This window comes from Xenopus laevis, chromosome 2S, assembly GCF_017654675.1.
Source record: "Xenopus laevis strain J_2021 chromosome 2S, Xenopus_laevis_v10.1, whole genome shotgun sequence".
NCBI lineage: Eukaryota > Metazoa > Chordata > Amphibia > Anura > Pipidae > Xenopus > Xenopus laevis.
The window spans coordinates 51559769-51582498 of NC_054374.1; the positions used below are offsets into that span (position 1 = coordinate 51559769).

At 43.2% G+C, this 22730-nt stretch overlaps 1 protein-coding gene and 1 long non-coding RNA gene across 6 annotated transcripts in view; both read right to left on the minus strand.

Moving 5' to 3' along the window:
* LOC108709431 (H(+)/Cl(-) exchange transporter 4) overlaps positions 1 to 22730 on the minus strand; it is a 68949-nt gene extending 46219 nt beyond the window's left edge. The window contains exons 1-6 of one of the 5 annotated variants that reach the window (XM_041583772.1): positions 22546 to 22730; positions 19044 to 19102; positions 18847 to 18883; positions 14408 to 14559; positions 9654 to 9753; positions 6529 to 6716 (exon numbers count right to left, since the gene is read on the minus strand). In XM_041583772.1, the coding sequence (XP_041439706.1) occupies positions 6529 to 6716; positions 9654 to 9753; positions 14408 to 14551 (432 nt within the window). In that variant the 5' untranslated portion in view covers positions 14552 to 14559; positions 18847 to 18883; positions 19044 to 19102; positions 22546 to 22730. Of the gene's footprint in view, positions 1 to 6528; positions 6717 to 9653; positions 9754 to 14407; positions 14560 to 18846; positions 19013 to 19043; positions 19103 to 22545 lie in introns of those variants that run through there. The other 4 variants (XM_018249238.2, XM_041583774.1, XM_041583771.1 and 1 more) reach the window with 4 other exon arrangements.
* LOC121400523 lies at positions 389 to 1406 on the minus strand. Its single transcript, XR_005965790.1, has 2 exons — positions 691 to 1406; positions 389 to 629 (listed from the first exon to the last, which is right to left on the minus strand). It is a non-coding gene; the product is annotated as an uncharacterized LOC121400523 (long non-coding RNA).

Below are 22730 nucleotides of genomic sequence, written 5' to 3' on the forward strand. Positions count from 1 at the left end.
ATATAAAGTTCAAGAAAAGACTTACTCTTGCCCAGTTCACCTGATTTTTACCATTTTATTTCAGAAAGCAAATATATATGTTGGCGCAATATAAAAACATATTAATAACTGTTATATGAGAAAGGGCAATACATACTTTTCACTTTCTTTACAGTTATTATTTTGCCTAGCTGAAATAAAAAAAAAAATGCCCTGATAAAATGACAACTAAAAAAAAAGCTCATTACAATGATTGTGAGCCCACAGAACTGAGTTTTGTGGAAGATAAAAAAGGGAAAGGACATCATTTACATATCACTTTTGTCTTGTGGGACGCAAAGAACTTTACAGCAAGCAAGGCACACTAAGCATGCTGTGACACTAGTGACTAGTCCAGGGTTGCAAGAAGTTGTTTTCAACATTTTTATTAGGTTTTCCAAAACACAAAAGATTTTCAATTCAACAGATCATGTTAACCACGATAAAATATCATGCAAGCATATATCATGCAGCTTAAAATGCAAAGGACTATACCACTTATGAAGGAGTTGTCACAGGGCTGATCAAAGACCGATTGCTTAACCTGGAGACCAACTTGAAAGACTTTTTCATAAAAGCACCAGTACAGCTGCATGTATCCAGTGGTGTAACTATAGAGGAAGCAGACCCCGCAGTTGTGGACAGGCCGAGCTTCCTCTATAGCCATTTTACCTACAGAAAATTTGTGAGCCTGCTGCCTGCTCAGGGTTGGACATGCACATGCACTCAATGCAAAGGAAGGCCGGGTTGACAGAAAGGCAGGGGGCCAGGTAAGTTGCAGAGAGCTGGGCCTCTACGAAGAATTTTTGCCGGGGGGGGGGGCTGTGGCGAAGTCATTATGCTGCTGAATGTGGCACTAGTTGTGGCAATGTTAGAAAGGCTCATCTACTAATGCAGCTGACAGTGTGATAATACTTACAGTAAATATTAAATATACTGATGCAACTCATTGAAAGGTACTCGTGTCTAACAACACCCTTGCATCTCCATATAATTGCACTTAGTGCCAATGCACCTGCCCGATCTGTTCTATTGATGGAACTACTATAACCCTGAATGTAGTGTTAATTTCAGGTCTCTAACGGCAGTTAACAGGCACAGCAGACTAATGGCGAATAATAACAACCTAATGATGTTTTATTAATGCATGCAGGCTATTCCTTAATCCCCGCTATGTAATTATGTTTGTTTTTATGCACCAGAGTGCCATAGAGCTCAATAATTTAACTTTAAGGTATTTATGTTCTTAACAAGGCTTGCTTGCATTTTATTTAGGGTATCAGTGTGTAATAGCCTCAGCCCGGTACAGAGCAGCTTTTTTTCTTTTCCATCTGCTAATACAGTGATCCCCAACCAGTAGCTCGCGAGCAACATGTTGCTCACCAACCCCTTGGATGTTGCTCTCAGTGGCCTCAAAGAAAATGATTATTTTTGAATTCCAGGCTTGGAGGCAAGTTTTGGTTGCATAAAATCCAGATGCACTGCCAAACAGAACCTCCTGTAGGCTGCCAGTTTACATAGGAGGCTACCAAATAGCCAATTACAGCCCTTATTTGGCACCCCAAGAACTTTTTGCATGCTTGTGTTGCTCCCCAACAATTTTTATTTTTGAATGTGGCTCACGGGTAAAAAAGGTTGTGCTAATAACTACCAGAGTTACAGAGTGACAGAATAGCTGGCTAATATAATGGGAGAGAATCTGTAAGGCTGTCAGGGTTATCTGCAGGCATCAGTCACGCATTCTAAATGTAAAATGAGCACATATTTGAGGCATGATCACTGCATGCCCCTGCCTATTGTGTAATCAAGCAGATGATGCTATAGAAGTTGTCTGTGGCAAACAGGCAGCAATGAAAATAACATTTCTAAACAATAAAATATTATTTTCCTTAGGTCATTTAGCAATACATTCCAGCAATGTTGCTGAACAGTAGATTAAAGGGCTGGGATGAATATAGTCTAGAGTTTATTTAGCCATCAGTGATCAATTCTGTGTTGTTACAAAACTGTCATCTTAAGTGATACAGATAAAATACAGCAAAACAGAGCAAAATTCTGCCTCGGGTAATGCATCACATGAAAGCCTATTCAACAGTTATTATGCACTTTAGCATGTATCCAGTTGCACATGGCCACCTGCACTTAGCACAACACATAGGAATATGGGTATAGCATCTTTACATCCATACTCTATGTAAAAGGTGCTTGAGGCTTCTTCAAAATAATAGCAGTATTTAAAATAATAATAGCTTGTTTCAAATACAGGTATGGGATCCATTTTCTGGAAAACCGTTATCCAGAAATCTCCCATTTCCCATAGACTCCATTTTATCCAAACAGTCCACATTTTTAAAAATTATTTCCTTTTTTTCTGTAATAATAAAACAGTAGTGTGTACTTGATCCCAACTAGGATATAATTAATCTTTATTGGAGGCAAAACCAGACTATTGGATTTATTTAGGGGCAGATTCACTAACTTCGAGTGAAGGATTCGAATGAAAAAAATTCGAATTTTGAAGTATTTTTTGGGTACTTCGACCATCGAATTGGTTAAATTCGTTCGAATTCGAACGAAATCGAACGAATCGAAGTAAAAATCGTTCGACTATTCGACCATTCGATAGTCGAAGTACTTTCCCTTTAAAAAAAACTTCGACCCCCTACTTTGGCAGATAAAACCTACCGAAGTCAATGTTAGCCTATGGGGAAGGTCCCCATAGGTTTGCTAACCTTTTTTTGATCAAAGGATTTTCCTTCGATCGTTGGATTAAAATCGTTCGAATCGTTCGATTCGAAGGATTTAATCGTTCGATCGAACGAAAAATCCTTTGATCGATCGATCGCAGGATTAGCGCTAAATCCTTCGACTTCGATATTCGAAGTCGAAGGATTTCAATTCGAGGGTCGAATTTCGAAGTATTTTTAACTTCGAAATTCGACCCTTAGTGAATCTGCCCCTTAATGTTGACATGATTTTCTAGTAGACTTTAGGTATGAAAGATCTGTTATCTGGAAAACCCCAGGTCCTGAGCATTCTGGATAACAGGTCCCATACCTGTGATAACAGTGTAGCATTCGATTAGTGAGGTCATTCATTCTGTGAAAAAACAGGTGTCAATTACAGCCCTTATTTAAGGAAGGAAGACAGCAAATGTTGTGCATGCTGGTTATAGTGTATTATAGTACACCCAGTAAAATGGGTCATTCCAGCCATTTTTCAAAAGAACAGTGTACTTTGATTAAAAAGTTGATTGTAGAGGAGAAAACATAAAGAAGTGCAGAAAATGATAGGCTGCTCTGCTAAAATCATCTCAAATGCTTTAAAATGGCAACTAAAACCTGAAAGATGTGTAAGAAGACGGAAACTACCATTTGAATGGATAGAAGAATCGCCAAAATGGCAGACTCAGCGAATGATCAGCTCCAGGAAGATCAAAGAAGGTCTATTGTTACCTGTGAGTACTGTTATAATTAGAAGATACCTGTGTGAAGCCAAGCTATCGGCAAGCCCCCGCAAAGTCCCGTGGTTGAAAAACAGGGGTGCTGAAGTTGCCAAAGAACACAATGACTGGCCTAGAGAAATGGTGCAACATTTTGTGGACTAATTAATGCAAGATAGTTCTTTTGGGGGGTCTAGGGACCGCAGACAGTTTGTGAGATGACCCCCAAACACTTAATTCAAGCCACAGTACACTGTGAAGACAGTAAAAGATAGTGGCACAAGCATCATGATATGGGGATGTTTCTCGTGCTATAGTGTTGGGCCTATTTATCTCATACAACGGATCATGGATCAGTTTCAATACATCAAAATATTGGCGGTCATGTTGCCTTATGCCAAAGAGGATATGCCCTTGAAATGGGTGTTTCAACAAGACAACGACCCCAAACACACCAGTAAATGAGCAACATTTTGGTTCCAGACCAACAAGATTGAAGTATTGGAGTGGCCAGCCCAATCCCCGGACCTTAATCCAAAAGAAAACTGGGGTGGGGTGACATCGAAAATGCTTTTTCTGAGGCAAAACCAGGAAATGCAGAAGAACTGTGGAATGTAACAGGTGCCAGAAGTTGGTGCAGCAGTTCTCAAAAACAGTGGTTATACAACTAAATATTAGTTCAGTGATTCAAAAGAAAGCAAAATCTTTTTTTCGTTGTTTTTCAGTTTATACAGTGAGTGTTTGAGTTTGTAAAGAAGAATGCAGACACTGCTATTTTTTTTGGAACAGCCTCATATTCTCTTTTCTTCACTTTCTGTAAAGGAATAAAACAAATTTGATACATTTTTTGTTATGATTTGGAATAGAATGTGTAATGTTCCCAGTGCATTTGTGTGTATGAAAATAAAAGCTATTATAAGGATTTTGAGCTTTATTCACTGCTATTATAAATATATATATATATATATATATATATATATATATATATATATATATATATATATATGTGTGTGTGTGTGTGTGTGTGTGTGTGTATATAGTGTTAATTAGGGCAGCACTCAGTTTCTACATTGGCCTTGGGTGCACGGTATAAAATTCCAAAGTATACTTAAAGAAGACCAGCAAAATAGAGATTTCTCAAGGCCTTGAAACGTCACTTTGGCTGTACATGCACATTTTAATACACTTATCTATTATCACAAGAAATCTCTGTGTTGCTGGTCTTCTTTACGCATGTGAACGGCATGTGCGGACAGAGAAGACTCCATGTGTGTCTCTATATATATATATATATATATATATATATATATATATATATATATATATATATATATATATATATATATATATATATATATATATATATATATAGTCTTCTCTGTCCGCACATGCCGTTCATTGGAAACAACTTTCGGGGTACTGTGCTCTGGTTGAACTATACAAATATGCAGTGGTCACAAGCTACACTTCAAATTTTGTAGGTTAAAGGGTTACCTAAAAAAAAAGAGTGCTGGACAGTGCAGTATGTGCTTGATTCCTGGGGATATGGACATGGATGCCAAAGCTCAGACTGTGTTTCATTGCTACAGAATCCCTAGTATATATATATATATAACAACTTGCGTGACCATCACTGATCTGGAGGAAAGAAGTGGCTGACAGTACAGCTGCCTCCCCCACAGAAAACAGATTTGGTCCCAGCTGTGAATTAGTTTCTAGCGGATGTAAAACAGGTGGGAGCCTCAGGATTAAACATGTTTGTGCTACAGGCAATAGCTGTACTGGCGGAAAGGATTGCCACTTCCCTTCTCAGAATTAGTGGTTTCCAGACAGGTTGCGGGAACAGGGAACAAGCATTCAACAGAGTGTTCTCAGAGCTCAGGCAACTGTACTTCCTAATGAGCTGCCTGCACCAACCATCCAACAAGATTATGTAATAGATTCTGCATTTGACCAACAGGTCGAATAACCAGTTAAAATTAACAGCAGAGACACCTCAGCCTTCATAGCACATTGAGCACATTGCTTCCATAGAGTTATGGAGGACCTCTATGGCAAAGGAATGAGGTGAAAGAAACCTAGCTGTTGCGTTTACAGACTGTCTATTGCTGCACAGCCCCTCCTTAACAGGAAAAATATTTATTTTTTTGGTTTTCAGCACTTTTGTTTGCTTTGCGTGCATACGGACATAACACACACACGCACACATATATGTATGAAAGCAAGGTTGTCACTTATATGTAGGATGGTAAATAATTATTCAATACAAATCTCACTGTAGGCTGCCGATTTAAAGGAGAACCAAAGCTTAACTAAAGGATTAGGGCAGAAATGTTGTACATTATATTTTGGGCTTCTGTGCCATGCCAAGGCACAACCACAGCCCTTTAACAGGGAAGATCTGTGAATCCAAAGATGCCCCAGTAGCTCCTTATCTTCTTTTCTGCTGATTCACTGCACATGTTTTGTGCTGCGGTACATGGCAGCTCAGAAACCAGGACTTTTACTGAGATGCTGAACCTTTAGATTCACTCAATAAGTTCAGTATATTCATTTACAGGGTTTAGATCTCCTTTATGCTCCATTGGGCCTGTCTGTCATTTTAAGAGATGTACTTGTTGTCCAAAAAACTCTTAAGGGCTCTTACACACGGGCGTTTTTTCCTGCGCTCATCTGTGTTGCGTTTTCTTCTGTTCAGCCGCAGGGAAACACAGGAGTAGACTCATTCAATTATTGTGAAGGGGCTGTTCTCACAGACGCATGTAAGCGCCAAAAGCAGGTGGGACACAGTATATTGCATTTCACCTGCGTGAGTGAGTACAGCCCCCTTCACAATATTTGAGTGCGTCATATCCTGCGCTCCCCTGTGGCTTAACAGAAGAAAGCGTAATGCACGGGAGCGCAGGAAAAACCGCCTGTGTGTAAGAGCCCTTATTATCCAGATACTTCTCAATGGCATCCTTAGGCATTAGGAATAGTTAATTATTTCCATTCATGAAGCAAAGAGAAGTATTTAATTAGAAAACAGTTATTCATGTGTCCTGTGTCAATAAAAGCTTTCCCCATACCTCAGACTGATCGATCATCAGCTCAGACCATTTTTGCCACTGAGGACACTTGTCTCTGTCCTCAAATGTTGTTTCATCTGATGTCCAGCAACACTGCTCATGGCTGTACCAAAAAGCATTAAGACAAATGCCCTCTTTGAGATCAGTCATCCAGTCCACAGCTAAGTCTATAACTCCAGCTAATGTACCTGAAAACACAACCAATGTAATAAAATCAAGGCTTTTTGAAATTGCACAAACAATTTTTACTGAAGAAATGTAATCAAAACTCTAAGAAAAGGTGCAATTTTTTTTAATATGTAAAGTACAATATTATTCTCAGCCAAGCATCGAGCCTGGAGTGCTGAGGTTGCATCACCCTACCCCAGTTTACAGTGTCAGATAAAGGTTATATTACAGGTGATCATGATTAGCAAGTTCACTGAGTTCCCTTCAAGCATGAGGTTTGTCGTACATTTTGACTTACAAAGCCTGATATTTATAAATGCAGTTAATTTTTTGGTCCAGATTCCCCTCCCCCCAATCTTTTTACCTACAATGCAGCTTTTTCCCCCAAGAATTTCAATCTAAATGTGGGCATGATCTAAGTTGCCTCCAATGCCCCAAAATGCACTCTGCCGTTTGGGTTGTGGCCCCTTGTGACCAACCAAGATGCATGAAGGGGGTGAGGGGGGAAGCAGTTGGGGCCCTGTACTTGGCAAATTGACATAACCTGCTAACCGTGGCATTGTCGGCAGGTTCAGGCTGTTGTTAATTCTAGGGTTCCCTTGCACCCCTTTTTGCACTTGAGAGCAGGCACTCTTTGGGACATGGTAAGGAGCATGTAATGATGCAAGTACCTTTCTGAATTCTATGTCCAATCTAGCACTTTGTACTTACACGTCCATAAATTAGCCCTACCAAAATCACAAATTCTTGCTTCTCAGGGGCCCAGAAATCTTGGATCTTTTTCTTACATCTGTTTGTAAACTAAAAGGTTTTTTTAGCTTCATTGTATAAACATACATATATGCAGCCTGAGAATTCCATTTTAGAACTAATAAAACAGTGACATCAAGTGGTAATGTGCAGCTCCACAGAATTAGCTGGATTTTGTTTTGTTCCCCACTTGCCTGCAGTCAGACATGTGTCTCCACTATTCTACACGTATCAAAGTTATTTGCAAATTGGTTGCTGAAAAACTGCACTGAATAGGTCACCAGGTATGCTCTCTGTCAGATAATGATTTGGAGAGTAATTTGATAAATGGTGTTATCTCCCATATGAGTCAATGCAAACAAAAATGTTTGGATATTTCTGTAATTATTTTCTACTATTTGTAGCAGAATAAAAATTCAGGCAAAATTGTATCTTGCAATGTAATATGATGTGGTAGAGAATAAATCATTTGGAGACACCAGAAGAAAATGGCACATTAAAGGGGTGGTTCCCCTTTTAGTGTGATGTAGATCGTGATATTCTGTGAACATTTGCAATTGGTCTTCATTCTTTCTTTTGTGTTTTTGCTTTTTGTTCAGCAGCTCTCCAGTTTGATATTTCAGCCACTATCTGGTTGCTAAGGTCTTCTTTACCCTAGCAACCAAATGGTGATTTAAATGAGCGACTGGGTTATACATAGGTGGAGGACTGAATTGGGAGATAAATAATAAAAAGTAACAATAACTATAAAACTGTGGCCTCAGAGAGCATTGTTTTTGTCTGCTTTGACTCCTATTTAAAAGCTAGAAAGAGGCCAAAAAAAAGAAGATAAATAATCTTAAAAAAACTATAAAAATAATGAAGACAAATTGCAAAGTTGTTAGGAATAGAGCATTATACTAAATTTTAACTTAAAGGCGAACTACCACTTTGCATTCTGCATGTCTCCAAAGCTTATAATATAAACATTTATGACACGTATTATTCATATCCTTTAAAAAATATTTCCATTTCCATAAAAATATATTTACAGTTTTTTTATTTTGTTCCCATTGTTTACTGCACACATCTCACTATATGCTACTTGTTTCTTTTAATGAGGAATGGAATATATAACTATGGCTCAGCAGAACATGTTACAGTCACAACTGATAAGCAGCATTGCTAATAGCAGCAGAAAGCAAATATTTTCTCAGTTGATGCCAGTCTGCAGTGTAAAATATATGTCTGGCTCAAGTTTTTAAAAAAAATAAGATTGCTTATATGTCAGAAGCCATTTCTGCAGTAATTCAATATGTATTCATTGTAGTTCAAGAAATTTGCTTACATTTTTTATACAGTGGTGCCCTGGTACATCAAGAAGGGTTTAGGGTTTTTGAGGAATGTGAGTTTGTTGTTCTAGCTTTTCTAATGGGGTTTTTAGAGTGTCAGTTTTTTAAAAACCGTGACTTAAAGGTTAATGCCTTCAATTAAGAAGGCCCCTAATACACCAACCTCTCTCTGGCCACCCTTTACAAAACACATTCACCATACCCCCTCCCCCAACTGTGTATCTTCAGCTCACACATCTTCGGACTGGGGTCCATGTCCGACCAGGGGTTCCTGCCTCAGGGGCACCCACACCCCATCCCTGGCCCCCTGCCCTAGACGCAACCCCACTCCCCTGCCCCCCCCACTCCAGATGCAATCCACCCCTGGCTCCATTAAACACTCTCAGAGCCTCCAGACTTTAAAAAGCTAAATAACTCAAAAAACACAAATAATAACAAAATTAAAACCAATTTGAAAATTATCTTAGAATATCACATTACATGGAACCATAACCTTTTTGTAGCAGAGCCTTTCTGGTTTTAGATGACTACAGGTATGGGACCTATTATCCAGAATGCTCAGGACCTGGGGGTTTCTGGATAATGGATCTTTCCTTAATTTTTATCTCCATAACTTCATAAAATGAATTCCAGCATTAAATGAACCCGATAGGATTGTTTTGCCTCTAATAAGAATGAATTATATCTTAGGTCAAGCTTAGCTTATAGCTTAGATTAAGTACAAGGTATTGTTTTATTATTACAAAAATTAATTGTAGACCGCCTTTCTGTAAATGAGCTTTCTGGATAACAGGTTTCCAGATAATGGATCCCATACTTGTAATATATTATATATTATTATTTAATAAATGAAGGTAATTTGAGGAATATTCTTACCAGCCAGAAGTCCAATAAGGAGCATAACAACCCATCCTGACCATGCATCAAGAAGGCCTTTGATAAATTCCCAGATTGATTCCTTGCTCTTGCTAGTGATCTGTACAGTGTGGGGGGGGGGTTAGATTTACTGATTAAATCCATTTAAAAGGACTGTAAAAAAGTTTCATTTATTAAAAATATAAATCTAATTCACACAAAGTCTTCTTGCTTCTTTCATTTTAGGAAATATGTAGCAAATATGTAAAGTTGAAACCAGGCTTGTAAAATAAAGGCAGTCTCATGTGAAATACATATTTTTAAAGGGATACTGTCATGGGAAAAAACATTTTTTTCAAAATGAATCGGTTAATCGTGCTGCTCCAGCAGATTCTGCTCTGAAATCCATTTCTCAAAAGAGCAAACAGATTTTTTTATATTCAATTTTGAAATCTGACATGGGGCTAGACATTTTGTCAATTTCCCAGCTGCCCCTGGTCATGTTACTGGCTGGGCTGAGAGCAGAGGGAAAGGACACAGGAAGGAGGGCGGGCTGCACAGAGCTCACGGTCTACCAGGAACATGACAGGGATCTACTGGTAGTCCGCGATCAAAGTCCTGGACACGGGTCGGGAGAGCACAGAGAAAAAGGATGCGGGAGGTAGAGCACAGAGGGGAAGGACTTGGGACGGGAGAGCACAGAGGGGAAGGACACGGGTGGGGAGATCACAGAGGGGAAGGATATGCGTCGGGAGAGCAGAGAGAGAAAGGATGCGGGAGGGAGAGCACAGAGGGGAAGGACATGGGGAGGGAGAGCACAGAGGGGAAGGACACTGGTCGGGAGAGCACAGAGAGAAAGGATGCAGGAGGGAGAGCACAGAGGGGAAGGACTCGGGACGGGAGATCACAGAGGGGAAGGACATGGGTCGGGAGAGCACAGAAAGGAAGGACACGGGTCGGGAGAGCACAGAGAGAAAGGATGCGGGAGGGAGAGCACAGAGGGGGAGGACTCGGGACGGGAGAGCACAAAGGGGAAGGACACAGGTCGGGAGAGCACAGAGGGGAAGGACACCTGTTGGGAGAGCACAGAGGGGAAGGACACTGATGGAAGAGCATAGAGAGAAAGTATGCTGGAGGGAGAGCACAGAGGGGAAGGACTCGGGACGGGAGATTACAGAGGGGAAGGACATGGGTCGGGAGAGCACAGAAAGGAAGGACACGGGTCGGGAGAGCACAGAGAGAAAGGATGCGGGAGGGAGAGCACAGAGGGGGAGGACTCGGGACGGGAGAGCACAGAGGGGAAGGACACGGGTCGGGAGAGCACAGAGGGGAAGGACACCTGTTGGGAGAGCACAGAGGGGAAGGACACGTGATGGAAGAGCATAGAGAGAAAGTATGCTGGAGGGAGATCACAGAGGGGAAGGACTTGGGACGGGAGATCACAGAGGGGAAGGACATGGGTCGGGAGAGCACAGAAAGGAAGGACACGGGTCGGGAGAGCACAGAGAGAAAGGATGCGGGAGGGAGAGCACAGAGGGGGAGGACTCGGGACAGGAAAGCACAGAGGGGAAGGACACGGGTGGGGAGAGCACAGAGGGGAAGGATATGGGTCGGGAGAGCAGAGAGAGAAAGGATGCGGGAGGGAGAGCACAGAGGGGAAGGACATGGGTCGGGAGAGCACAGAGGGGAAGGACACTGGTCGGGAGAGCACAGAGAGAAAGGATGCAGGAGGGAGAGCACAGAGGGGAAGGACTCGGGATGGGAGATCACAGAGGGGAAGGACATGGGTCGGGAGAGCACAGAAAGGAAGGACACGGGTCGGGATAGCACAGAGAGAAAGGATGCGGGAGGGAGAGCACAGAGGGGGAGGACTCGGGACAAGAGAGCACAGAGGGGAAGGACACGGGTCGGGAGAGCACAGAGGGGAAGGACACCTGTTGGGAGAGCACAGAGGGGAAGGACACGTGATGGAAGAGCATAGAGAGAAAGTATGCTGGAGGGAGAGCACAGAGGGGAAGGACTCGGGACGGGAGATCACAGAGGGGAAGGACACGGGTCGGGAGAGCACAGAGAGAAAGGATGCGGGAGGGAGAGCACAGAGGGGGAGGACTCGGGACGGGAGAGCACAAAGGGGAAGGACACAGGTCGGGAGAGCACAGAGGGGAAGGACACCTGTTGGGAGAGCACAGAGGGAAAGGACACTGATGGAAGAGCATAGAGAGAAAGTATGCTGGAGGGAGAGCACAGAGGGGAAGGACTCGGGACGGGAGATTACAGAGGGGAAGGACATGGGTCGGGAGAGCACAGAAAGGAAGGACACGGGTCGGGAGAGCACAGAGAGAAAGGATGCGGGAGGGAGAGCACAGAGGGGGAGGACTCGGGACGGGAGAGCACAGAGGGGAAGGACACGGGTCGGGAGAGCACAGAGGGGAAGGACACCTGTTGGGAGAGCACAGAGGGGAAGGACACGTGATGGAAGAGCATAGAGAGAAAGTATGCTGGAGGGAGATCACAGAGGGGAAGGACTTGGGACGGGAGATCACAGAGGGGAAGGACATGGGTCGGGAGAGCACAGAAAGGAAGGACACGGGTCGGGAGAGCACAGAGAGAAAGGATGCGGGAGGGAGAGCACAGAGGGGGAGGACTCGGGACAGGAAAGCACAGAGGGGAAGGACACGGGTGGGGAGAGCACAGAGGGGAAGGATATGGGTCGGGAGAGCAGAGAGAGAAAGGATGCGGGAGGGAGAGCACAGAGGGGAAGGACATGGGTCGGGAGAGCACAGAGGGGAAGGACACTGGTCGGGAGAGCACAGAGAGAAAGGATGCAGGAGGGAGAGCACAGAGGGGAAGGACTCGGGACGGGAGATCACAGAGGGGAAGGACATGGGTCGGGAGAGCACAGAAAGGAAGGACACGGGTCGGGATAGCACAGAGAGAAAGGATGCGGGAGGGAGAGCACAGAGGGGGAGGACTCGGGACAGGAGAGCACAGAGGGGAAGGACACGGGTCGGGAGAGCACAGAGGGGAAGGACACCTGTTGGGAGAGCACAGAGGGGAAGGACACGTGATGGAAGAGCATAGAGAGAAAGTATGCTGGAGGGAGAGCACAGAGGGGAAGGACTCGGGACGGGAGATCACAGAGGGGAAGGATATGGGTCGGGAGAGCAGAGAGAGAAAGGATGCGGGAGGGAGAGCACAGAGGGGAAGGACATGGGTCGGGAGAGCACAGAGGGGAAGGACACTGGTCGGGAGAGCACAGAGAGAAAGGATGCAGGAGGGAGAGCACAGAGGGGAAGGACTCGGGACGGGAGATCACAGAGGGGAAGGACATGGGTCGGGAGAGCACAGAAAGGAAGGACACGGGTCGGGAGAGCACAGAGAGAAAGGATGCGGGAGGGAGAGCAGAGAGGGGGAGGACTCGGGACGGGAGAGCACAAAGGGGAAGGACACAGGTCGGGAGAGCACAGAGGGGAAGGACACCTGTTGGGAGAGCACAGAGGGGAAGGACACTGATGGAAGAGCATAGAGAGAAAGTATGCTGGAGGGAGAGCACAGAGGGGAAGGACTCGGGACGGGAGATTACAGAGGGGAAGGACATGGGTCGGGAGAGCACAGAAAGGAAGGACACGGGTCGGGAGAGCACAGAGAGAAAGGATGCGGGAGGGAGAGCACAGAGGGGAAGGACTCGGGACGGGAGAGCACAGAGGGGAAGGACACGGGTCGGGAGAGCACAGAGGGGAAGGACACCTGTTGGGAGAGCACAGAGGGGAAGGACACGTGATGGAAGAGCATAGAGAGAAAGTATGCTGGAGGGAGATCACAGAGGGGAAGGACTTGGGACGGGAGATCACAGAGGGGAAGGACATGGGTCGGGAGAGCACAGAAAGGAAGGACACGGGTCGGGAGAGCACAGAGAGAAAGGATGCGGGAGGGAGAGCACAGAGGGGGAGGACTCGGGACAGGAAAGCACAGAGGGGAAGGACACGGGTCGGAAGAGCACAGAGGGGAAGGACACGGGTCGGGAGAGCACAGAGGGGAAGGGCGCGGAATGGGAGAGCACAGAGGGGAAGGACACAGGACAGGAGGGCACAGAGGGAAAGGACATGGGAGGGAGAGGACAAAGGAGAAGGAAACGGGAGGGAGAGCTCAGAGTGAAAGGACATGGGAGGGAGAGCTGGCTGCACAGAGGGGAAGGACACGTGAGGGAGAACGGGCTGAGAGCAGGGAAAGCAGCAAGCACGGAGGGGGAGGTAGTGTGTTCAAACTTTCATAACCTGCCAAATCTTGTAAAATGAACATGGTAATCATGGGGTGTGGCCACAAAAATGGGCGTGGTCAAAAAATCTGCTGCGCGTTATCAAGGTATATCTCCTGATGGGGTCCAGGTGTATGGAGTAGATCCCAGTGTAACAAAGTCTGGGCACCCCTGGTTTAGAGGGTCAGTGCCCCCCCCAGAGCTGCTTTGTAAGGTGAACAATTAGAACAATATTCAAATGGTCACACATATAAAACAGAAAGTAATTGGAAAAAGTCTTTATTTCTGGTGAACTGTCTGAAACCAACTGAACTGAAAAAAGTGTTTGAAGGTGAACAACCCCTATAAGGTGATGCAAGGTGCAAAGAGAAAATAATGTTTCTTAAATAACTTAAATAGTGTTTTTGTTGCCTGTGTGAAAAACCTTTTGCATCCAAAATTTTTAGTCTATATAATAACCTAGTTTTAGTTTTCTATTAATCCAGTATCCTCAGTGTCATCCACATCCACCCTTACTTACTTTTCTGTGTCTGTCTGTGTCACGTGACTTCTCTCTTAACCAGTCAATAGTATGGAAATCCTCATATGTCCCCACATCTGGAACTGGCTCATCAAGGAAATCCATAAGGTTGCTAGAACCATTTATGTCACCGGTGTTAACCATGTTAATTCCTAGAATTAAAAGAATTTGCATTTATATAGCATCATTTTTAATGGTTACAGGAACATAATAATGTAAGTTATCTACTCATAGCACATATCTTACATACATAAGTACTTTGTAGGCAATAAAAGCAAACTCTAGCATCTTTACAAAATGTATCAAAATAGTAAAAACTATTTTTTCAATAGCTTTCAATATTTTATAATTTTTCTAAACTTAATTTTAAAATTGAATCAGTTTTGTCTCCCCCTCTCAAGTTTCCCTGTAGCAACTCAGTTAGCCCCACCAATAATTATCTACACAATTTCATAATTTAGCTTCAGCTCCTACCCAGCATGGTGCCTGAGCACAGGGGAGATCCTGGCCCCTCCGCCGCCTGAGGCAGCAGCAGTTGCTGCTGCCCCCCTCCACCGGAAATTCGCTCTTAAAGTACCAGGAGCAGCATTTTTGCTGCCCCTGGTACTTAGTGGGGCGCTGCCGCCTTAGGCGACAGCCTCAACTCGCCTCATTGGCGGAGCACCCCTGCCTGAGCATCAGTCATGGTAGACTATGTCAAATAGTTACATAGTTAGATTGGGTTGAAAAAAGACTAACGTCCCTCAAGTTCAACCCCTCCAAATGAAACCGAGCATCTATACACAAACTCACACTAACCCCTCCATACACTCACATAAACTATATATACTCATACACTAACTTTTGATTTTAGTATCACTATAGCCTTGGATATTATGTCTGAAATCATCAAAGCCACTCTTAAAGGCATGAACAGAATTGTCAATCACAACATCATCTGGCAGTGCATTCCACAACCTCACTGCCCTCACTATGAAGAACCACATACCGTATATACTCGAGTATAAGCCGAGTTTTTCAGCATCCAAAATGTGCTGGAAAAGTGTACCTCGGCTTATACTCGAGTCAATGTGCTGAAGCGAGCTCATGCAATGACCTGAAGTGACACTAGCTAGCACAGGCATTAGTAACGGGAACGCTAACTCACTGCAATGGACTAAAATGGTCAGAAGCTGCTAACAAGGTCCAACACACCCACTACTGATTCTGCCCCACAAGTTCCACTATTGCAACAGGATCACTTACCGATCTCTGCCATCTCTGGATGAAGTCGCTACTAGCAGCTACACGTAGGACAGATTGCACAGGCCTGATGGTTTCGAGTGGTCGGGCCTGACGCTGTCAGGGCGGGTCTCTGAAGATATTTGGGAACTGGCAGGTGAGTGACAAGCCGGAGATTTGTTTGTGTGGGCTGGGCTAAGTGACAGGAGCAATCATGGGTTTGAGAAAGGGGCGGGGGCTGGGATCTTAATGGAACTGCGTTATGATGCAATGTCCTCCGGCTGTTTTCAGCAGCACGGAGAATGAGGAGCAGCCGCATGGCAACACTGGTGAGACAGTGGCTCCTCCACGCCCCCAAACCCGGACCCGCGACAGCCGCCGACACGCCGACAGAGAATGTGGATGCCCCCAGCATGCAGCCGGCCAAGCCACTAGAGCTATGTGAGTAGCTGCTACAGGCCTTTCTGGGGGGGAGGGGGCAGTAGCCAGAGGGCAACAAGTCAGATGTAATTAGCCCTACCTGTGGCCAAGAACAGCACAAGGACCCTTGCTGTATGGCTCAGACAGATAACTTTTAACTACAAACTGCATTTCCCAGCAGCCTTTGCCAGTCTGAGTCACTAAAGGATTCTGGGAGTTGTAGTTGCAATAGCTGCTGAGTTTCAGGTTTATATTGTCCTCCTAGTGACTTATAACCCTGTCTGGTCATTGTTCAACAGCATATACTCCCAATAAGAGTATGAAATGTCAAGTGCTTTTGTTTCAGCTAAGAATTTTCTCTCTCTGTCTCTCTCTCTTTCTCTCTCTCTCTCTCTCTCTCTCTCCCTCTCTCCCTCTCTCCCTCTCTCTCTCTCTCTCTCTCTTGCATTGCATCTCGTGTGTATGTACAGATATCACAACACAGTGTGTACTGGAATGCACCCTAGGCTTATACTTGAGTCAATAAGCTTTCCCAGTTTTTGTAGGTAAAATTAGGTACCTCGGCTTATACTCGGGTCGGCTTATATGCTTTAAATGAAAGTTCTTTTCTTCTATTCTGAAGGGATGGCCTCTGGTGCAGTGATCCTCTTTAAGGGTAAAAAGGTCCCCTGCTATTTATCTATAATGTCCTCTAATGTACTTCTAGTCTGGCATACTATTGTACAAACTTCTTCCTGTTACAGTTAGAGTTGTATTATTTCTGGTCAGGTGATCTCTGAGGCAGCAGAGAGACCATCACTAAATGGTGGTTCAAGGCAGGAGATGTAAAAGGTCAATATTTACTTAAATAATATATACCAGTTTGGTAAGATTCTTTAATATGCCACTTAATATGAGCTAAATTGTTGCATAAATATTCATTTTGGGGGTAAAATTTTCCTTTAAGTTGAAAAGAGGGTTATACTGTCCCTGACCACCACCCACGTCACTGACATTATGAAGACTGAACTGGGAAGATTACTCGTCAAAAGAAGAGGCGATTTGTCACCGGGCGACTAAATCTCGCCGAATCTCCATGTGTGTCTCTGCCCTTAATCTTATAATATTAATTTAAACATCAAATAAACCCAATAGGATTGCTTTGCCTAAATACTACATAGTAACATGGTAAATTAGGTAGAAAAAAAAACCATGTATTTCAAGTTTAACCTTTTAACTCTAGCCTAACTGCTAGTTGATCCAGCGGAAGGCAAAAAAAAACATTTGAAGCCTCTCCAATTTGCCTCAGATGGGGAAAAAATTCCTTCCTGACTCCAAAAGGGAGTCCCTGGATCAACTTGTACTATGAGCTATCTTCCATAACCCTGTATTCCCTCTCTTGTTAAAAAGCCATCCAACCCCTTCTTAAAGCTATATAATGTATCAGCCTGTACAACTGATTCAGGGAAAGAATTCCACATCTTCACAGCTCTCACTATAAAAACCCCTTCTGAATATTCATATTCATATTTTAGGTGGAAGCTCCTTTCTTCTAATCAGAAAAGGTGCCCACGTGTCAGCTGGAAAAACTGACTGGTAAATAAAGAGATTATAATATGATCCCCTTATATATTTATAGTAATGGGCGAATTTGCGGCATTTTGCTTCGCCGGAAAATTTGCAAATTTCGCACGAAATTTGCGAAACGGCAAAAAATTCACGAAACGGCACCAGCGTCTTGTTTTTGAAGCTGGCGCCCGTTTTTGACGCCGGCGCCCTTTTTTGACGCCGGCGCCCATTTTTTTGGCGCCCGTTTTTGATGCCGGCGTTTCGCGAATGTATTTGCTGGCGGCGAATCGCGCAAATTCGCCGCAAATTCGCGCCTGGCGAATAAATTCGCCTGTCACTATATATTTATACATAGTTATCATATCACCCCCTAAGCGCCTTTTCTCCACCGCGAACATCCCCAATTTGGTCAGTCTATATAGCTAAGATTTTCATAGCTAAGATTTTCCATACCTTTTCCATTTGATGGATGGACATGGTCTTTTTTCAACCTAACATACTATGTTACTATGTTTTACCAGCTTAGTTACCCTTCTCTGTACCCTCTCTAATTCATTAATGTCCTGTTTGAGCACTGGAGACCAAAACTGTACAGCATATTTTAGATGGGGCCTTACCAGTGCTTTTTACAGTGGAAGAATAACCCCTTCCTCCAGTAAATTAATGCCCATTTTAATGCAGCTCAAGACCTTATTTGCCCTTGATGGCTGACTGGCATTGCTTGCTGTAGCCAAGTTTATTATCTACAATGACTTCAAGGTCCTTTTCCATTATGGATTTGCCTAGTGCAGTCCCATTAACGGTATAAGTGGATTGGGTATTTTTGCATCCCAGGTGCATGACTTTACATTTATTAACATTGAATCTCATTTACCACTTAGCTGTCCAGATTGAAAGTGTGTCAAGATCCTGTTGCAAGTATGCTGCATCCTGGATGGAATTAATTGGGCTGGATAGTTTTGTGTCATCTGCAAACACTGATACATTACTTACAATATCCTCCCCTAAGTCATTAATGAACAACTTAGATAAAAGTGAACCCAATACCAAGCCCTGAGGGACCCCACTAGGAACCTTACTCCAAGTAGAGAATGTACCATTAACAACCACCCTCTGTACCCATCCCTGTAGCCAGCCCTATCAATGTGCAAACGACTTCATTAAGCCCAACAGACACAGTATCAAACGCTTTGGCAATATTTGAATAGATCACATCTACTGCCCCCCCCACTTTCCAGCATCTTATTTACCTCATCATAAAAAGCATTCAAATTTGTCTGGCATGACCTATTCTCCATAAGTCCACAAATCCAATGGTTCCATAGCAGCATTTCATAATAAATAGTAAAAAATACATTAGAAAAATTGTAGAAAAATAGTAAAAAAATGCATCAACCACATACACAACACAGTAATTATACATTTATAATTGGAAACCATTACTCACTACCAGTAAGTTTTTTAACTACCAACAGACTCTTTGGTTATCCCCCGGATATTTCTCATCTGAAAGGAAAATGGGAAAGAACGGGGAAGAAAAACGGAATCACAATCAACATAATACACCATACAAAGTCATTAGAGAAAAAATGTTCAACTAAAATTCTCATTGAGGCCCTTTGTAAAGAGCGTTTTGAGTTGTCAAATCCAAAAGGCCTCACGCCTTAATAAAGACTTCTTAACATCATTACCTGCATCCTTCTGTACCATGTCTAAAATCTGCCATCTTAATTGTGAAATGTTATGCTTTGTTTCAAAGAAGTGTTTGCCAATATAGTCTCTTTTTTATATTTCTCTTTTCCTTTCTCTTTATTTCTGTCTGTTATTAAGGCGTGAGGCCTTTTGGATTTGGCAACTCAAACTCAGCTTCTGTCCCAGCAGACTTGTAGTATTTAAATGCCTTTCTCTTCTTTCCTATTAACTTATTTACTTCTCTATTAAGCCACATAGGGTTTTTCTTAGTGCTTTTACATTTACTCAATAAGAGAATAAATTGAGAACAGTAAGGATTTAATATAATTTTAAATGACAACCATTTCTGTTCTGTGTTTTTAGCTGAAAACATAATGCCCCAATCAATGTTCTGAAGGGCAGTCCTCAAGGCACTAAAATTAGCTTTTCTGAAATTCATGGTTTTTGTTGCCCCAGTGTATATTTGTTTTTGCACCAGATTAAATTAAATGATATAATATTATGGACACTATTACCCAGGGGTTTAATCACTTGCAAATTCGCTAAACGTTCTGGGTCATTAGAGGTCAATCACTAGATCCAGAATAGCATTTTTTCTGGTTGGCTCCTCAACAACCTGTGCCATAAAATTGTCATGCAATAAGTTTATAAACTTGTTCCTAACTAACTGACTTGACAGTACTGTTGCTCTGTTATTTTTATTTTTAATTTGCATCAGGAGTTTAGCCTCCTCCTCCTCACTTACATTAGGTGTCATACCCCTACAATAAATTTGCTGGACTCTTTACAATTGGTGAAGAGCTCCACTCATAAGACTTCTGCCCCCTCATTTTCTACCATAACCTCCTCCTTTATATTAGCTTTTAAATCCTGCCTAACAAACAGACACACCCCTCCTCCTTTTCAATTGCCTCTGTCCCTCTGAAACAAATTATAGGCTATAGCCGCTGATATTAACTGCCCAGTCATGCGAATCATACAGCCATGTTTTGGCCATACCAATCACATCATTTTTTCCCTCCAGCACATCCAACTCTCCCATTTTACCAGTCATTCTCCTTGCATTTGCAAACATACATTTAATACTGTACCATATTGAACATATGACATGTGAAATCTCCTCCCCCATTTTCCCTTCCTCTGCCCACTACCTTATCTACGGAATCCTTTACTGAACCCTCCCCCCACGCCTAGTTTAAAATCTTCTCCAACCCTCTAGCTATTGTGGTGCAGCCCATCCATAACAAAGAGCCTGTAGCCGACTGAGAAATCAGCCCAGTTCTCTAAAAACCCTAAACCCTAAAAATCCTCCTCCCTACACCAATCTCTCAGCCATGCATTAATCTCCCTAAGATCCGGCTGTCTTCTTAAGGTTGCTTGTGGCACAGGTAATATCTCTGACAACTTACTTTGGAAGTCCTCTCCCTCAACTTTACACCTAGTTTTTTTATAATCATTCATGAGGACTTCACCACCTCCTCTGAGTTTTCATTGGTACCCAGTAGGGATGCACAGAATCCAGGATTCGGTTCGGGATTCGGCCTTTTTCTGCAGGATTCGGATTCGCCCGAATCCTTCTGCCTGGCCGAACCGAATCCGAATTAGCATATGTAAATTAGGGGTGGGTAGGGAAATCACGTGACTTTTCGTCACAAAAGAAGATTTTTTTTCCACTTTTTCCTTTCCTGATCCTAATTTGCATATGCAAATTAGGATTCGGTTTGGTATTCGGCCAAATCTTTCACCAAGGATTCGGGGATTCGGCCGAATCCCAAATAGTGGATTCGGTGCATCCCTAGTACCCAGCCCCTCCCACTAATCTTTCCACTCATTCCATCCCATGCCGACCCCTAGCACCCGGCAAGCAGGGTCCTTATGTGAGATTACCGTATCCAACTTGCTAATAATTGAATTCTCTATAATTAAAATCTGCCTTTCCTTCCTTCCTGTTTATTAGTGCGAACATGCACTAATAAACAGCAAGGGGAAAACCTGCTATTTGTTTGCCTTGAGTGCCTGTGTTTTCTACTTGCACTTTTAGAGTCTGCAGTTCAGATTCTAAGATGAAAACCCACCAACATCTTTCACATGTAAATACTGCATGGAACTGCTGCTCCAACACCACATACATGTGACAAGACACACATTGTAATGTGTAATGATTAATTAAATCTTCTTTGGGATCAACTACAAGGTACTGTTTTATTATTACAGAGAAAAAAAGAAAATAATTGTTAAAATTCTGAATTGATCAAAATGGGGAATCATGAGAGACAGTGTCGGACTGGGATGCCAGTGGCCCACCAGAAAACCTTAGACATGGGTCCACTTTCCAAACTATTATTCCTCCTCTCCTCACTCAACCTCTTTATTCTCCTAGTCTTTTATCTCTACGTACTATACTCTATTCCTAGATTATTAATCCTTTTTTTCCCCATAAATAAATAGGGAATGACCATGAAATAGACCAAATGGTTAGAGGCAAGAGGGCCCACTGACATCTGGGAACACCGGGAGTTTTCCTGGTATCTTGGTGGGCCAGTCCGACAATGATGAGAGATGGCTTCCCATGATTTTGGGCTTTCTGGATAATGGGCTTCTGGATAATGGATCTCATAACTGTGTCTGTGTGTGTGCATATGTCGTGCTGCTACAGTATTTGTTGACTTTTATTTTTGACATCTGGCTATCCCATAGGCCAGGGTTTCAGCAGCTGCTGCGAACTACAACTCCCAGCATTCTCAGGTAGTTTTCTGATACTTGCCATTGTAGTGCACAGTAAAGACCCAGTACCTGGCCCTTCTGGCAAGCACTTTCCAGCTGTTCAGAGTAATGTCAGAACTACTGCACTGTCCTTATTCCCATTACACCTCTCTCTCTCTCACATACACAGGGCCATTTATCATTATTTTGGGGCATTATTTTTTTAAACTTAATCCTGGTTTATAAACAGATCTACTTCATTTCAGTGTTCAAACAGCCTGAAGCCTTAATATGTGCTAAATTCCAGTGGTCCCTTTTCATTCATTATGTAGACACTTAGCCAGTAACAAAAGGCCTTTTGATACAGAGCTGGATAATAGGCCTTCTGCTGCAGGGCTCCTTGTGCCAATATATCTGCAGCCATTTCAGCTGGAACGAGAACGACCTACATTGTGGCTGCCTTAATGAATTCAGTGCTGTTCATATCAGCATCAGCTCAGTTCTCCCAGAGCTTTACTGCTGTCGTACACAAAATATAAGGAAGAGTCACTTACCGGCACTGTAACATCAGATGCCAGCATCCATAGATTTGCACAGCATCCTCTCCTAGGACCTAATGCTATGGGACATGTGATGTCATCATAGGGAGGATGCAGTCACAGTCATGTGGTCTCCTTGTACAGCAACCTGCCTCCATACTCCAAAGTCTGATTTAAAGGAACAATGACCATTTGCTCCT